Consider the following 15,988-nt stretch of genomic DNA (forward strand, 5'->3'; position numbering starts at 1 on the left):
TTTTCTGTATGTCTTAGTGTTTTATTACCTGAAAGTTTTGTCTAAACGTACATCTTGAAATACATTTGTTTGAAATATTGGAATGATATTTTGCAGTATTTTCAATTTTATTTTCTTTGTTTTATAATTGTAGGTCAACGATTTGTTGAAAGTAAGGATCCTTAGAGTCATATAAAAGTTCACTGTCAACAGAAAAAGACATCAACAAAAAATGGATAGCTTCCTGTCGACAGAACAGAAAACATCTACTGCCATAAGGGATACATTCCTGGCAGTGGATCCATACAAGAAAATGGCCTACTCTGATAGTAAGTAGCTTACGTTTTCAAAGATCCTTAATCTAAGACTAAACCTTAAGTCAGTGTCAAGTTTGACACTTGTTGATAGCAGACTGTAGCTTTTCAGGGAGCCATGTCCTTCTGTAGCTTGTGTAGATTTCATTTAATTAAATTTCTCTTTGTTAAATGAATATGAATTCCCTAAATGTTTAAAGAAGGGTACTCGTATCAGAATTATGTTATATTATTTTAATAACATTAATCAAGAGAAAATGTTCGTATCACCTAGCTATGATAGATTTTTTGATGCAAAACTTAGTTTTTGTTGACAATTATAGGTGACATTGCAATTTTTTAGCTTTTTTTTTTGGTGAAGGAATACCCACTATGTCCCTCTGAGCATTTTCGTAGGCATGGACACCTGGGTAGAACCATCAGTCTTTCTTAAATCAGCTGAATGGCTTCCTCACATGAAAGAATTCTACACCCAAAGTGAGGTTTCAAGCCTACAGTGGTGAGGGGCAAGCGATTTGAAGCCAGGGACTTTTACCACACAGCCATAGAGGCTCTGATTGGAAACTAAACATGATGAAGACTTTCAAATCTTTGATCTATATCTTACAATATAAACTCTCTGTCTTTATTTTTTCTTTCAAAGTAACATCCATATACAGGTAAATTTATTGTTACCCTAATGTACCAGAATACTTTGTGGCTGTTTTAATGGCTTTAAAGTCATAGTTCAGGTTAAATATCATATTGGTCACAGTTGTAACACAGATATCGGTATTGTACACAGTAGCAGTAAAAATGTATCCTTCTAGGTTTATATGTTACTGATAACCTGTGTTTGTTGATCCAGTCTGTTCAAATTTGAATTTATGTAAATATTTGATTTGAATTAGAAATGTCATTTTATATTTGTCTGCATTTGGGTATATATCATTAATCATAATCAGTTTTGAATAAAAAGTTTATAAGTGCACTCCAGTATAACCTGTCTGTTAATGTTACTAACATTAAAGATTTTCATTTGACCGAAATTTTGTGAATTTGAAAAGATAATAATATCCTTGTGTGTAATCTTTGTGTCAGGTGTAAATTTTTACAGTTAAAGTAATCAGAATACTACATAATTATAATGTCAGTGAAATAGTCAGAAATGTGAAATTAGTAAAAATTAATCCCACACAAATAATTTTGACTTTACAGTATAAGGCAAATTTAGCAGTTTAGCTTAATTATTTGAAGAATATTATAGTGTGAGCTGCTCTACTCACCTGGGCAACTGCCTCATACTTAGGTTAAAGTTTTGCATGCAAGATCATATCTCAGTAACTATTGCATACATTTGATTGAAACTTCTCACAAGGCTTCTTGGTCATCAAACCTATGAAATTAAACAAGTTAGATAACTCTTGGTTGAAACATCTCAGAAATGGAGGAAAATGTGGCACACACCACTAAACACTGAAATGTTTATAACCATATTTTAATCCTGCTACTGTCAAGCTACATAAGTCCTTCATAAGGGATACAACTCTTGGTTGAATTTGATTCAAATTATGGCCCTTTTTTTCTAAAGTTAAGCGTGCAACTAACTATGAAGCTGCATCTCAGTAACAACTATATGTATAGAGGTGAAACTTCCCTTAGTGCTTCCCAGTCACCAGACATACTAGAATAACCAAGTTAGATAACTCATTATATTCAATACAAATTCTGGCTGTTTTTCAACTCAGAAATTTCAGCTGTATCTCAGTACCATTAATAGTTGCTTGTATTTGATTGAAAACTCACAGAATGTTTCCAGTCATCAAACCAACTTAAGTAACCAAGTAAGATAACTCTAGGTTGAATTTGATGTATATCATGTCCCTTTTTCAACTTAGAAAATTCAGTTAGTCTTGCATGCAATTTACCATCAGATTGCATCTCAGTAGTGACTACATATATCAGGGGACCTGTACATCTTTCTCATCAAACATATTTAAGAGAACCATTGGCTGAAGTTAATTCAAGTTATGGCCCTTATTTGGCTTAAACAGCTTGGTTAAAGTTTTGCGTGCAAGTTGTCATTATTGCCATAGTGAAATTTAAGATATTGAAATGATTTTAAAATAACTCAGTAACATAAATCTTGAACGGTTATAGCCCATGTTTAAGTCAGGGTTATAGCCCTTGTTGAAGGCTGGGTTATAGCCTTTGTTCAAGTCAGAAGCTATTAAATAGTCAGATGTGCTGTCTTATGGACAGCTCTTGTTAAAATGTTTTTCTAGGTGTTTAAAATCATTGTCAATTTCAACAAAACTAAACTCACTCCCTTATTCCTTTATTGTGACCCTGTATTTTATTATCACATTTTTCAATTGGTTTTGAGTTATCTTGTCAGGTAAGTGCAAAAACATGATCTACCTGGATCAGATTTGTCACTTAAATCCATTTCAGAAGGAAGGTATTAGGAACTTGGATTTTCAAAAATCTCTAACAGCATACTGTTATCTTGTCAAAGTTTATCATTGCTTTTTTAGGGTGTTTACCTCACAGCACACAAATACCTTGAAATCATTGATATCCATGTTGGGGGGGGGGGGGGGTAATTTTGTGTGAAGAAAGAAGCTTATCAGTGGTTTTATGTCTCTTTGAGTCTAGAAGAAGCTTATCAGTGGTTTTATGTCTCTTTGAGTCTAGAAGAAGCTTACCAGTGGTTTTATGTCTCTTTGAGTCTAGAAGAAGCTTATCAGTGGTTTTATGTCTTGTTGAGTCTGAAAGAAGGTTATCAGTGGTATTATGTCTCTTTGAGTTTAGAAGAAGCTTATCAGTGGTTTTATGTCTCTTTGAGTCTAGAAGAAGCTTATCAGTGGTTTTATGTCTCGTTGAGTCTGAAAGAAGGTTATCAGTGGTATAATGTCTCTTTGAGTCTAGAAGAAGCTTATCAGTGGTTTTATGTCTCTTTGAGTCTAGAAGAAGCTTATCAGTGGTTTTATGTCTCTTTGAGTCTAGAAGAAGCTTATCAGTGGTTCTATATTTCTTTTAGTCTGAAAGAAGCTTATCAGTGGTTTTACGTCTCTTTGCATCTAAAAGAAGCTTATCAGTGGTTTTATGTCTCACTGAGTCTAAAAGAGTGGGAAAACAGAAAGGAAGAAAGTCCAAAATATATTTTTTCAGTTGTTACATTGACAAATTTTTGCTTTTTGTTTCAGAAGTGTCATTTGATATGAACACACGGTGCCTTAATGAAACCCCTTCATCTGTGATAGTGAAAAGTGAAGATGATTATAACCCAGAAGTCAGCATAAAGAAAACCCCAAGCAAGGAGTGGGAACTGGACGTCAGAGCCCTTATCTGTACAAGGAAATGGTTGCAGAACTACGGTCTACATAAGAATAAGCTGGCTATGCAACAGATTCTGCCAGTGATTGGGTTTAAAATGAGTGAAGGTAAAATCTTGAGCATTAGAAACTTTATGGGCTGAATTTTGTTAGGTTGGAAAACATTTCATAGTTCTTGGTCAGTGGTCATTTTTCATCACCATGGTACTATGAAAATAATTATACTTTAATGAAATGGGACTAATTTTTACAAAAACAAAAGAAGCAAAAGCCCCTTCAAAATATTATGCACTCTTTAGTTTCTGATGTAAAAGAATGTTACTAACATGATATTATGAGCTTGTCTGATTTTCTTAAAGGCCTGCATGGCATTGTCTACAGATGATTGACAGTGTCGCTCGGTTAAGATATAATAGCTGTAGCTTTGAAACTTTGTACACTTGTTATTCATTAATAATTGAAAAAGTCGGCCAAGAACAGTGACTGTTAAACTTTCACTTGCATTTTGTTATAATTATGGCAATTTTTGTACTAAGAATATCGAAATAGCTTGGTTAAAAGTTTTGTTTAGGTTGACATTTCTTGAATACTGTAAAAGCAGAAATTTTCACAAGGGTTTAATTTTCGCTATATTTGCGAGACCCTACATCTCGTGAAAATTAACCTGCATGTAAATATTCACCATTAGTATAATTCAAATTAAAATAGGATACCAGTTTTGCAATTTCGCGAATGTTAAAGGCACTGACCTCCAGATTTTTTGAAAACAAAAAAAGAAGATTTTTTTAGATATCTGGAAATTAATGCTGTATTGCATAAGAATGCTTTGAAACTTAATTACTGACAGACTATATGTTATGGAAATACATGAGAATTAGTTTTTATTACTACTTTTTACATTGAAAATCGAAAAGTGTTTGTAACGCTTTACGATAGGTAAATTGCCTCGATTATAGATATCTATATTGAAATGCATTGAATACTAAATCCTCCATGTCATTATTGGTAACGACAGTGGAAAAAACGACAGCTGAAAACTTTATTGCCGCAGCGGTCCGGGTTCAATTTTTGACGCGGTCATCTTTTTTTCTTGATTTGGCATTTTTAAGATGTGCATAAGAGGTTCAAGAAGTATAACTCTTTTCATGCATATTGCCATATGTTAAGCCTTGATACCCTTATATGGTGTGTTAAAGTTCTGTTACCATTGCTTGTATATTTTTACCTTGTAGATTTTGACTCAACGTTGAAGAGACCTGTGTCATCCAGATATGCCGAAGGCATGTTTCACCAGCTTATGCGATCTGATGGAAAAATGTTTAATGTAAGACAAATATTCTTAGCAAAAATAACCTATCTTGATTTTTTTCTCCTAGTAGTATTTTTTGTAGTTTGGTGGAAAATACACATCTCAGATTTCTATTTCAAAAGATTGGTACCAAATATGGAAATCTTTTCGCAAGAATATTCATCATTAACCGAAGCTAACTGTATTTTCCAACTTTCTGTTTGCTGTACTGTTGTGTCTGCATTCTGTTCACAGCATTGTTATGCACATAAGGCACAGTGTCTGTGGAACCTTTGCAAATGTTTCAAGTAGTTTCTGCATGCTGTTTGACTCTGATCTGGTAGTGGACACATCCATGGTCATAGTCGCTGAAATCAGATCTCTTTTCCCTAGCCCCTATAGGTCCGAGCCCTGTTTGAGACATCATGTGCAAAACCATACAGCCGGCTTGCTGAAGGTTGGTGGTTCTACCCAGTCGCCGGCCATGCCTGATATGTCTGGAGGCAAGTTTAAGGACACCTGGGGTCTTCTTCCACGATAAAAGCTGGAAAATTACCATCTGACACAAAATTGCCCATGTTTTTTTAAATCCTAACCAAGTAATCCATTGGAATTTTTTTTAGATCACCTGTGGACGAGATAAGTTACGCCAGCTAGAAAACCGTCTTCAGCAAGCTATACACCTATATAAACGCCGACTGGAATGGTTGACGTCAGAAAGTCGCCGTCTGTTCGGCGTCATGGAAGAGAAAGCCGTCACTGTTGTCCTTGACATTCGTAACATGTCACCACAACAGTTTGATATGTACAGGATGGGACTCGAAAGGGTGATTTATGAACAGGTTACTCAGATTGCCAAGTTCAACTTGATCAGGTTTGTATTAGTTCTTATAAATCTGAGGAATGTAAAATATCTGCATCTAGGATATGCGTACCTTTTGTGACTACAAATCTTTTGGTTTTTGATGGCTGCATATTCTTCCAGAATTTTGAAGGAATTCAATGTCTTTGAAGATTAAGGGATTTTGACAATTTGTGTTGAAGAAATTTGTACGATCAAAGTCGTAGCTTGTTACATTCATATTTCTTTTTATAGACAGGGAACTTGGAGAATGAATAACACCAAACTATATGCTGACTAAAAGTTAGGTACTAACAAAGGAGATATAAATTTTTAAGTATAGACAAGGACTTTTTAAAAAGAAGTTTGGGATATATTCAGGGCAAATGATGAGATCAGCATGTACCAAGACCATTGTGTTCCTGTCACCCATGATACTGTTGAGGGCGCCATCAAGTGGTTATGGGGTCTTGACAGACTGGCTAGCGTGTCAAAAACTGCTTGTGTTGAAGCTGTGCTATGTGCTATTGAGGATAAACAGGTTTGATTTTATTCTTAAATTCTACACTGACATTTCCGTTTTTAGCATAAGTATTCAAAGAATAGTCCAAGCTATTCTACTCACCATGGCATCGGAGTCACATTGCATGCAAGTACGTATAGCTATCATTTAAAAGCATATAGCTTTGAAACTTATTTGTTCTTTTTCTAGGTCAATTACCAACCTCACTGGGTTAAGTCCCATAACTCTGACATATATTTTGGCAAAAATTTTGCCCCCTTCTTTACTTAGAAAATCCTGGTTTAAGTTTTGCATGCAAGTTACTATCTCAGATATTAAAGCAGATATTGATTTGAAACTTCACTTGTGTCTTAGAGGTTATAAAACTAGGTAATAGAATCAAGTCAGATAATTCTGACATGATTGTATTTTGGCCAAATTATGCCCGATTTTGGACTTAGAAAATCCTGGTTAAAGTTTTGCATGCAAGTTACTATCTCAAAAACCCTGGTTAAAGTTTTGCATGCAAGTTACTATCTCCAAAACTAATGCAAATATTAAATTGAAACTTCACATGTGTCTTTTGGGTTATAAGTTTTTTGGCAACCTTCACTTTCTGGATATAACTTTAGTACAATATAAGATAATGACTTGAAACTTAAAATGTATCTTTATCATCATCATCTGCATGTGTGGTAACAATCCCCATAACTCTGATTTGTATTTTTGACCAAATTATGCCCCTTTCTTACTTCACAAAATTTTACTGTCAAATCGCCGAATAGTGGAACGCGCTGTCTTATGGACAGCTCTTGTGGTACAAGGATTGTATTGCTGTTTTTTCCTGATTCTAGTATCTGTACTTTTTTTGTGTTGATAAAATTTCATAACTTGTATCTGGTAAAACTGTAAGATATAATGCAATTTAGCATTCAGCCCTGCTTAGAATTTACAAGTCAGGCCATTGGCAAAGATTAACCAATAAAAATCCCATCACAAAAATTGCCAAGTGTACAGGAAGGTGCGATAAAATCAGTAACATTGATTGAGAACTAGGTTTTGTTGATTTTGTTGTCAAGTCAATCCACGAAATTAAAATCAATCAAAGATATTAATGCTTACCCTGCTAAATTTCTATAATGAACTTGTCCATCTTTCAATTTGGACAGTACCATTAACTGTTAAAAGGGGTGCTTACAAGAGGATACTGATTGAACGACGAACAGTGCAGATCTTGATAACACTGCATGAATGTACAGGCTGATCATGATCTGCACTGGTCGCAAAAGGCAGAATCAGTCGTTTCCAGCATGATAAGGGTTAAATTCCCAAAATGGACGACTTTATATTACCATGAAATAGCCATTGTCATCAAAGCCATGAAATTTTCTGCACATTGAAATTTTATAGAAAATTTTTAACTGAGAAATAATTTTTTAAATCTTAATAATGGAAGGAAGGCAATTTTGTTTTAAGGCTTTATGCATTTTATTTTCAGAATGAAGCTATATACTTGTACACAGAGGGTTCATCAGTAGATACATGTAGACAGTTGCTCAAGGAAAAGGTAACATAATAATCTTTCAAGCAGCAACATCAATGAGGCCTATTACACTTGTAAAGTCACTAAATCAAACTTGCTATATCCAAGGCTCAGTAGTTTGAAACTTTAACCGGCTGTTAAACTAACCATTGGTTAAATTTTGATTATAAATATAAGTCTTGGTGGGAAACACCAGTATGATGTTTGGCTTTTACTGTAAAGAATTATTAGTGTTCATAATTCTTGACTCATACATATGTTTTTCTAAGTCTTCTAAAATGTCAAAATATAACCCTAAAAGTTAATCAGCCATTTGCTTAATCACCTGTTAAAGTTTTGAACAACTGGATCCAGAGCTTTTATCTGCTGTTCACCAAGAAAGCTGGACATATTATTTGTTTTTAACCATTTCTGCAATAGAAGATGAAATTGCACAGAAATGCAAACTGATATTACAGGTCCCTTAGATGATTTGACATTTAGAATTATGCCATTTTCATACTATATGTAAAATTTACATGGCTTATTTGTGACAAAATTTTGAGCTTCTTTCAACCTCATTATTATGTTTCAGACATTATCTAATTCATGATAATTAAAAGATGGAAAAGATTTTTTTCAGGCACTTCAAGTACTTTAATTTTTCAAGATTATTTATGTTTTATCACCTAGGTAATATTATAAACTTTACAAAAGAAACCTCCAATCATTGCAGTGTCATGTAACTGTATGAATTCTGACACTGATAGATTCTTGAGATAGTCTTGACTGGATTATCAAGAATTTTATATATTTCTGTTACATAGATATGTGCTATACAGAAGAAACCACCAATCCATACAGTGTCATATAACTGTGAGAATTCCGACACCGTCAGATTCCTGCGAGAGTTTGCGTCTGCTGCAGGAGGGAAGTAAGTCATTTTCCCCAAGTTGTAACACTATTTGAGCCATGCCATGAGAAAACCATCATAGTGCGTTTGCGACCAGGATGGATCCAGACCAGCCTGATATTACCAGGTCAGGATCCATGCTGTTCGCTAATGGTTTCTCTAATTGCAATAGGCTTTGAAAGCGAACAGCATGGATCCTCACCAGACTGTGCAGATGTGCAGGCTGGTCTGGATCCATGCTGGTCGCAAATGCGCTATGTTGGTTTTCTCATGGTGCGGCTCATTTTTGATCAGTTTCAGTAATGTGATGATGGTAAATGTGTGTAACTTGGTTCCTGGAGTTCTTAATTGTAATAGATAGTTGAGATCAAGGAATCAGTTTCATTATTTTAAAATCTCTTAATGTTGATACCTATTTTTAGATCTCAACACAACAAGGTATTGTCTAATCTTCACTATCAGGTTCCGTGTCTGCACATTTTTATTTTCCTCCAGAGCTTTATCAGCTTTAGCTTTCAAACTGTGTACAGTTGTTTTTCATCTTTAGGTAAAATTTGCTTAAACCAAGAACCATTACTCTTTCCCCTTGTGTTTGTTCAGAATTACGGCCCTTTTTGTATTTAGGAAATTGGTATTTCTGGGTTAAATTGATTGTTTAGGTCATAGTTTTCTTAAATACAATCGGAGCTAAAGCCTTGACACTTAGGAAACATGCTTGTCATCAATTATCAAAAAAGTCAAGAGCCACAAGTCTGGCTTTCATTTTGCCTAATGTGAATTATTTTCAAATGAGCATAGGCACCTATTCTTTGTGTTTTTGCTTCTAGAAGTTCTAACTCCTGCATAATAATTATGACCAGAGTTTTAAAAAAAGAAGATAAACTGGGAAGAGAGGTTGTTGTACATTTTTATTTTTTTTCATTTTGCAGAAGCCACGTGTATGCAATTGTCATGGAGATGGATTCTTATGAAGGACTTCCAGTTGATCCTAATACCAACAAGGCAAACATTATGTTAAAGAAGAAAACATTTGGTGGTATCCCGCCTGGAGCCGGGGTTCGAGAGGACATTGTGCTACTGTTCCAGGAAATGGAGGAAGCCAGGAACAATCTCATTCAAATTCAGAAACTGATTGGAATGACACCGGAACCAAACATTGTTCTTGGTATGTATTTATGTAAATTTTATTAAAAAAAATTGTAAAGATTGATATCCCATTGCTGTGCAACTTTAAAATTACTGTTTACTGTGAAAGGCAAGAAGAAAAGTTAGATTTATTTCATGTGACTTTAAACCAAACAAAGACAAAAGGCTTATTTCTGTTAGAAACGCGTTTGCTATTGTGAAAATATTAGCGTGTATTTTCGAGGTTAAATTTTTTTATTAGAATGTGGATATGTTGTCAGTATGTACTAGACTGTTATAAGATGAAATTTTTTTTAAACTTTTTAGCTCACCTGAGCACAAAGTGCTCAGGGTGAGGTATTGTGATCGCTCACCGTCCGGCGTCCGTCCGTCCGTCCGTCCGTTGTACGTCCGTCCGTTGTACGTCCGTCCGTTGTACGTCCGTCCACACTTTCCTTTAAACAACATCTCCTCCTAAACCAACAGGCCAATTTTGATGAAACTTCACAGGGATGTTCCTTGGATGGCCCCCTTTCAAAATTGTTCAAAGAATTGAATTCCATGCAGAACACTGGTTGCCATGGCAACCGAAAGGAAAAACTTTAAAAATCTTCTTCTCAAAAACCAGAAGCCCTAGAGCTTAGATATTTGGTGTGAAGCATTGCCTAGTGGACCTCTACCAAGTTTGTTCAAATCATGACCCCAGGGTCAAAATTGACCCCGCCCCAGGGGTCACTTGATTTTACATAAGAAAATCTTAAAAAATCTTCTTCTCAAAAACCAGAAGCCTTAGAGCTTAGATATTTGACATGTAGCATTGCCTAGTGGACCTCTACTAAAATTGTTCAAGTCATGACCCCGGGGTCAAAATTGACCCCGCCCCAGGGGTCACTTGATTTTACATAGGAAAATATTTAAAAAATCTTCTTCTCAGAAACCAGAAGCCCTAGAGCTTAGATATTTGACATGTAGCATTGCCTATTGGACCTCTACTAAAGTTGTTCAAATTATGACCCGGGGGTCAAAATTGACCCCGCCCTAGGGGTCACTTGACTTTACATAGGAAAATCTTCAAAAGTTTTCTAAAAATAAACCAGAAGGCCTAGAGCTTAGATATTTCACATGTAGCATTACCTAGTGGACCTCTACAAAATTTGTTCATATCATGACCCCCTGGGTCAAAATTGACCCAGCCCCAGGGGTCACTTGATTTTACATAGGAAAATCTTCAAAAATTTTCTAAAAATAAACTAGAAGGCCTAGAGACTAGATATTTGACATGTAGCATTGCCTAGTGGACCTCTACAAAATTTGTTCAAACCTTGTCCCCGGGGTCAAAATTGACTCCGCCCTAGGGGTCACTTGATTTTACATAGGAAAATCTTAAAAAAAAATTCTAAAAATAAACCAGAAGGCCTAGATTTTAGATATTTGACATGTAGCATTGCCTATTAGACTTTTACAAAGTTTATTCAAATCATGACCCCTGGGGTCAAATTGACCCTGCCCCATGGGGTTACTTGATTGTACATAGAAAAATCTTCAAAATTTTCTAAAAATAAACCAGAAGAGCTTAGATATTTGACATGTAGCATTGCCTAGTGGACCTCTACAAAAAGTTTTCAAATCTTGTTTTTAAAGTTACTTAAAGAAAATTTCAACTATATTTTCTCATAATTCTTTTGATTGATTTCTATTATGATCTTTTGACCTTGAAGACTTGTCCTTAAGTGCAATGATAACAGGTGAGCGATATAGGGCCATCATGGCCCTCTTGTTTATTTTTTGCATGAATATACATTTCTTTTAAAACCTTATTTATTCATTTTCACTTTGACCAAACTTTTAATACTACAATATTAATTTCCCATTAATTACCAATTAATATTTATCCTCACCTTTAAAAAATTGTTAATAGTTTGATTTTCAATTTTTATGTTATTTGATATTTAGAAATTTATTGCAAGTTGTCATAGAAAGGGTTCACACAGACCATGAAAAGTCCTTGAATTGATTCTAGTCCTTGAAATATCCTTAAAAATTACCTTGGCCCTTAAGACCTGAAAAGTATTTAAATTCTGAAGGAAAAATATGCTAGAATTACACAAAAAGCTCCTTGAAAATGCTCCATCAGCAGCTTGCCTTAAGGCTTTTGGAAAGAGAAGGTTGAAAAAGAAATAAAAAGATTTTGAAAGAAAACATGTTATTTGGTCACTTATCAAGCCTGGTATGCACCAGTAGCTGTCATATTAGTGGTCTGTTTTAAGTGTGGAAATCAAAATTTACTCAGATTGCATTTTCTACTGCATCACCTTTGTTAGAAAAAGTTGATAAAAATTGTTTGGATTAAAATTTCAAGACATGGTTTAGAGAAAACTAGCTCTTGTAAAAGTAAAAAAGTCCTTGAAAAGTCCTTGAATTTTGTCTGTATGAACCCTGGTAGACTTCCCTGATACCGCTATTTACTAGTATTTTCTTTTGTAATAATGCTAGACTTTTTGTTCTTAAAAGTTAAAAAGTTAGCTAAAAAATATTGTGATATGTCGAATCATTGTTGTACAAATTTTGAATCTAGGTAGCCAGTATTGTATAATTATGTAGTAAATTTCTACAGAGTATTATAAATTAATTGCTAGGCAACCATTTTAAATATATTTCAAGATTGAATTTAGATGCAAGATGTAACTGTTTTTGAACAGTGCTGTTGACAAAAAAAAAATGAATTAAGAAATTCCGAAATTTTGTTGGCAGCCACAAGAGGTCTTGCAATCCTGTTTCAGACCAGATAGTATTAGATCAATTTTATAGCAACTGCAAGGATAGAAAATATTATCTAGCAGTTGATTCATTCATTATGGCCCAAAGCTAATTTACTCAAGTAGCAGTTACTGTATTGTTTTATCCTTTCCATAAAAATACTTTAGGATATTTTTAATATGGTCAAATTTTGAACCATGTCTTAAATATCCCCAAGTATGGTAACTCTACCAATATTGTCAAAAATGTGATGTTTTTATTAATTATATTTAAGACGTAGCAAATGGTAAGTTTTATCACCAGTTTTGTTTATTTCTATGCAAATTTATTCAGTTTTATGCAGATTTTGATGGTTTTGTGGGGTTTCATGCTTTTAGATGTTTAGCCCTCTTTTACACTACATCCTACAGAAACTCAGTCTTGGAAAAAGCTTTGAAAAAATCTTCTTTTATGACCAGGAAAAATCAAATTTGGTTGTATATACAGAGTACCACCCATTCTCGCATTTTCATATTCATCCGAATATTTTAATGGACAACTGAATATTTTTAATGGACATCTGAATATCTCAATGGACTGGTTTTACCATTTTACAGATGTTAAAAGAAGGACTTCAAGTGGTCATTTTGGTACTTTACACTTTGCATGTAGATGTTGAATGTTACGCTTTCAAAGTTTGAGAACCACGCGTGATTTGTACATTATATTCCGATCATAATCACGTGATATACTATAGTTAATTGTAGATGTCTTGTGTGCCTGAAATATATACACTCATCTGAAGTTGTTTCTTCCATACATTATTTCTGTAAATCTAGAAACTGCTGTATATTATATCTTCATGTCTAGAAAGTAGTTCTTCTTGTACAATCTTTTTGATTTTTGAGAGACAGAGAAAGAACATTCTTTTCCTTCTAAATGCAGGATGTGATAAGACATTTAGGCTTGCCAAAACACTGTGGAATGTTTAATATTGCTATTTTTTTAGCTCAACTACTTGAAGATAAGAAGGGGTTACTTGCTTGCTATATATCTGGGGTTTGAATAAAAAAATATTGTGCATTAAAAAACTTGTTCTTCATCATCACCTACATCATATAAGACAAGGTTCATAACTCTAGTACCAATATTTCATGAATTATGGCCCCCCATTTCTACTTTAAACTTTTAGGTTAAAGTTTTCTTCACTTTCAGAGTAATACTCAAATTATGCTCAATGGATTTAATTCAAATTTCAAATAGTTGTATTTGACATTATCCATCTCCATTTCCTCCTTGTCATATTTGAAAAGTTCCTTAACTCTGACAGCAATATATCATGAACCCTTTTCACTTAGTTTTAGTTTCAATTTTCAATCACTTTTACTCTATGGTATTGCTTCCATCTTAAAATAGGAAATGCATACAGGCCATATTTATCGGAAACAAAGTCTATGTACCTCAATTTCCTTAAATGCTTCCTTCTTCAGCCATTTTTTTTCACTTATCTGCCGTCCAGATAGTGGAGTGCTCTTCCTCTTCAAACTTCTCTTGCTGGTCATTTCTTTCCAATCTGAGTGTGCTACAGAATATACACTGATCATATATTTCTTTGAGTGCTTTAATTTAACCCTTTTCACAGTTTTAGTCATCTTTTATCTGCATATATATATACATATATTCTGTTTTGCTATTTGATTATATAGACACTAGTGTTTATTACATATCTATATTCTTTGTTGTATAGACACATATGTAGTAGACGGCCAGCAGTTTGAGATAGGTAATGCATGTGTAACAGAAAAAGAGAGAAAATAATAATTTAATATTTGATATTTATTATATACGTGCACTAATTAACAGATAACACATGCAAATATAAAGGTTTTTAGTGAGAATATTTCATTCCGCAGAACAAAACATGTTGTCTTACTGGATATTTTGTCTGCTTTACACAGTCTTATTTAGCAAAGAACTAGGTCAGTGTCTGGTATTAAGGGAATGTACTGTAGTCTTAGAACTTTGCGGAAAACGAAATATCCACTAAGTTAAATGTTTTGTTCTGAGTAATGGAATTGTCTCATGTAAAATAATACATGATTTCTTAGGTTCATAATGTTTACAGACTGTGTCAGAAATGCAATATGGACTGAAGCAGAAAAATGCATTATGTGGATCTTGGTTCTGATTTGATCCATATAAACTGCGTATGGACCAAGCTGTATTATTTGTTTTATTATCCCCCGACGAAAGTCGGAGGGATATAGTTTTGGCGTTGTCCATCCGGAGCCATATCTAGGAAATGGTTGGGAAGATTTATTTAAAACTTCATATACATGTTCACCACTATGAGTTCTTGCGGCCCGTCAAGTTTCAGTCAGATTGCCCAAGTAACACCAGAGTTATGGCATTTAGAAGTTTCTAGTGTATAGGGTACTATAAATATGGCAATTTCTGCATCATAACTTTTGATATATTTGACCTAGAACTATGAAACTTAAACAGAATTTAGATCACCATAATGTGGTTGTGAACACATAATTTCGTTCAGATTTATTCGTAAATTAAGAGTTATTGCCCTTTAATTGTATAAAAATCCACATATTTGTACATAACAAACTTACCATTTGGTAGAATTTCATTAAATTTCTTTCCATCTTTCCATGAACATTTATTGTAAACATGTGAAGTTGTGTACCCACACTGGTCAACCCCTTACCTTGATCACCCCCCTCCCCCCCCCCCCCCCCCCCCCCCAAAAAAAAAAAAAAAAAAAAAAAAAAAAAAAAAAATTCATTCCTTATTTTAGATTTTTTTCAAACAAACTTCATATACATGTTCACCACTATGAGGTTATGGGGTTGCCCAAGTAACACCAGAGTTATGGCCCTTAGAAGTTTCTAGTGTTAACTATATAGGGAACTATAGATATGGCAATTTCTGCATAATAACTTTTGATATATTTGACCTTAAACTATGAAACTTTAACAGAATTTAGAGCACTATAATGTGGTTGTGCACACACAATTTCGTACGGATTTCTATTGTAACTTCAGAGTAATTGCCCTTTAATTGTCTAAAAATCCACATATTTGTACATAACAAACTTACCATTTGGCAGAATTTCATTAAATTTCTTTCATTCTTTTTTGTGAACATTTATCATAAACATGTGAAGTTGCACACCCACACCTGGTCACCCACTTGCCTTGGTCACACCCCCCCCCCCCCCCCCCCCCCCCCCCCCCCCCCCCCCCCCCCTAAAAAAAAAAAAAAAATAAATAAAAAAATTTTCATTTCTTATTTTAGATTTTTTTTCAAACCTTCCATGATTATTTATCAACATGCAAGTTGTACCATTTCCCCACCTCACTCCTCCACCCAGTCATGCCCACCACTGATCATGCATCCTCTGTTTCCTCTCCCGTTCCCCGGCACCCCCACCCCCTAA

General features: G+C 34.4%; 1 protein-coding gene across 5 annotated transcripts in view; it reads left to right on the plus strand.

Moving 5' to 3' along the window:
* Positions 1-15,988, plus strand: part of LOC123557579 (von Willebrand factor A domain-containing protein 3B-like) — a 39,715-nt gene that overhangs the window by 2,915 nt on the left and 20,812 nt on the right. For 3 of the 5 annotated variants that reach the window (XM_053543892.1, XM_053543893.1, XM_053543897.1), the window contains exons 2-10: positions 134-308; positions 3,482-3,718; positions 4,843-4,934; positions 5,522-5,772; positions 6,121-6,280; positions 7,740-7,808; positions 8,591-8,697; positions 9,606-9,841; positions 14,285-14,320. In XM_053543892.1, the coding sequence (XP_053399867.1) occupies positions 212-308; positions 3,482-3,718; positions 4,843-4,934; positions 5,522-5,772; positions 6,121-6,280; positions 7,740-7,808; positions 8,591-8,697; positions 9,606-9,841; positions 14,285-14,320 (1,285 nt within the window). In that variant the 5' untranslated portion in view covers positions 134-211. Of the gene's footprint in view, positions 1-133; positions 309-3,481; positions 3,719-4,842; positions 4,935-5,521; positions 5,773-6,120; positions 6,281-7,739; positions 7,809-8,590; positions 8,698-9,605; positions 9,842-13,154; positions 13,188-14,284; positions 14,321-15,988 lie in introns of all 5 variants that reach the window. The other 2 variants (XM_053543895.1, XM_053543896.1) reach the window with 2 other exon arrangements.

The sequence above is a fragment of the Mercenaria mercenaria genome, chromosome 5 (genome assembly GCF_021730395.1).
Source record: "Mercenaria mercenaria strain notata chromosome 5, MADL_Memer_1, whole genome shotgun sequence".
Lineage (NCBI taxonomy): Eukaryota > Metazoa > Mollusca > Bivalvia > Venerida > Veneridae > Mercenaria > Mercenaria mercenaria.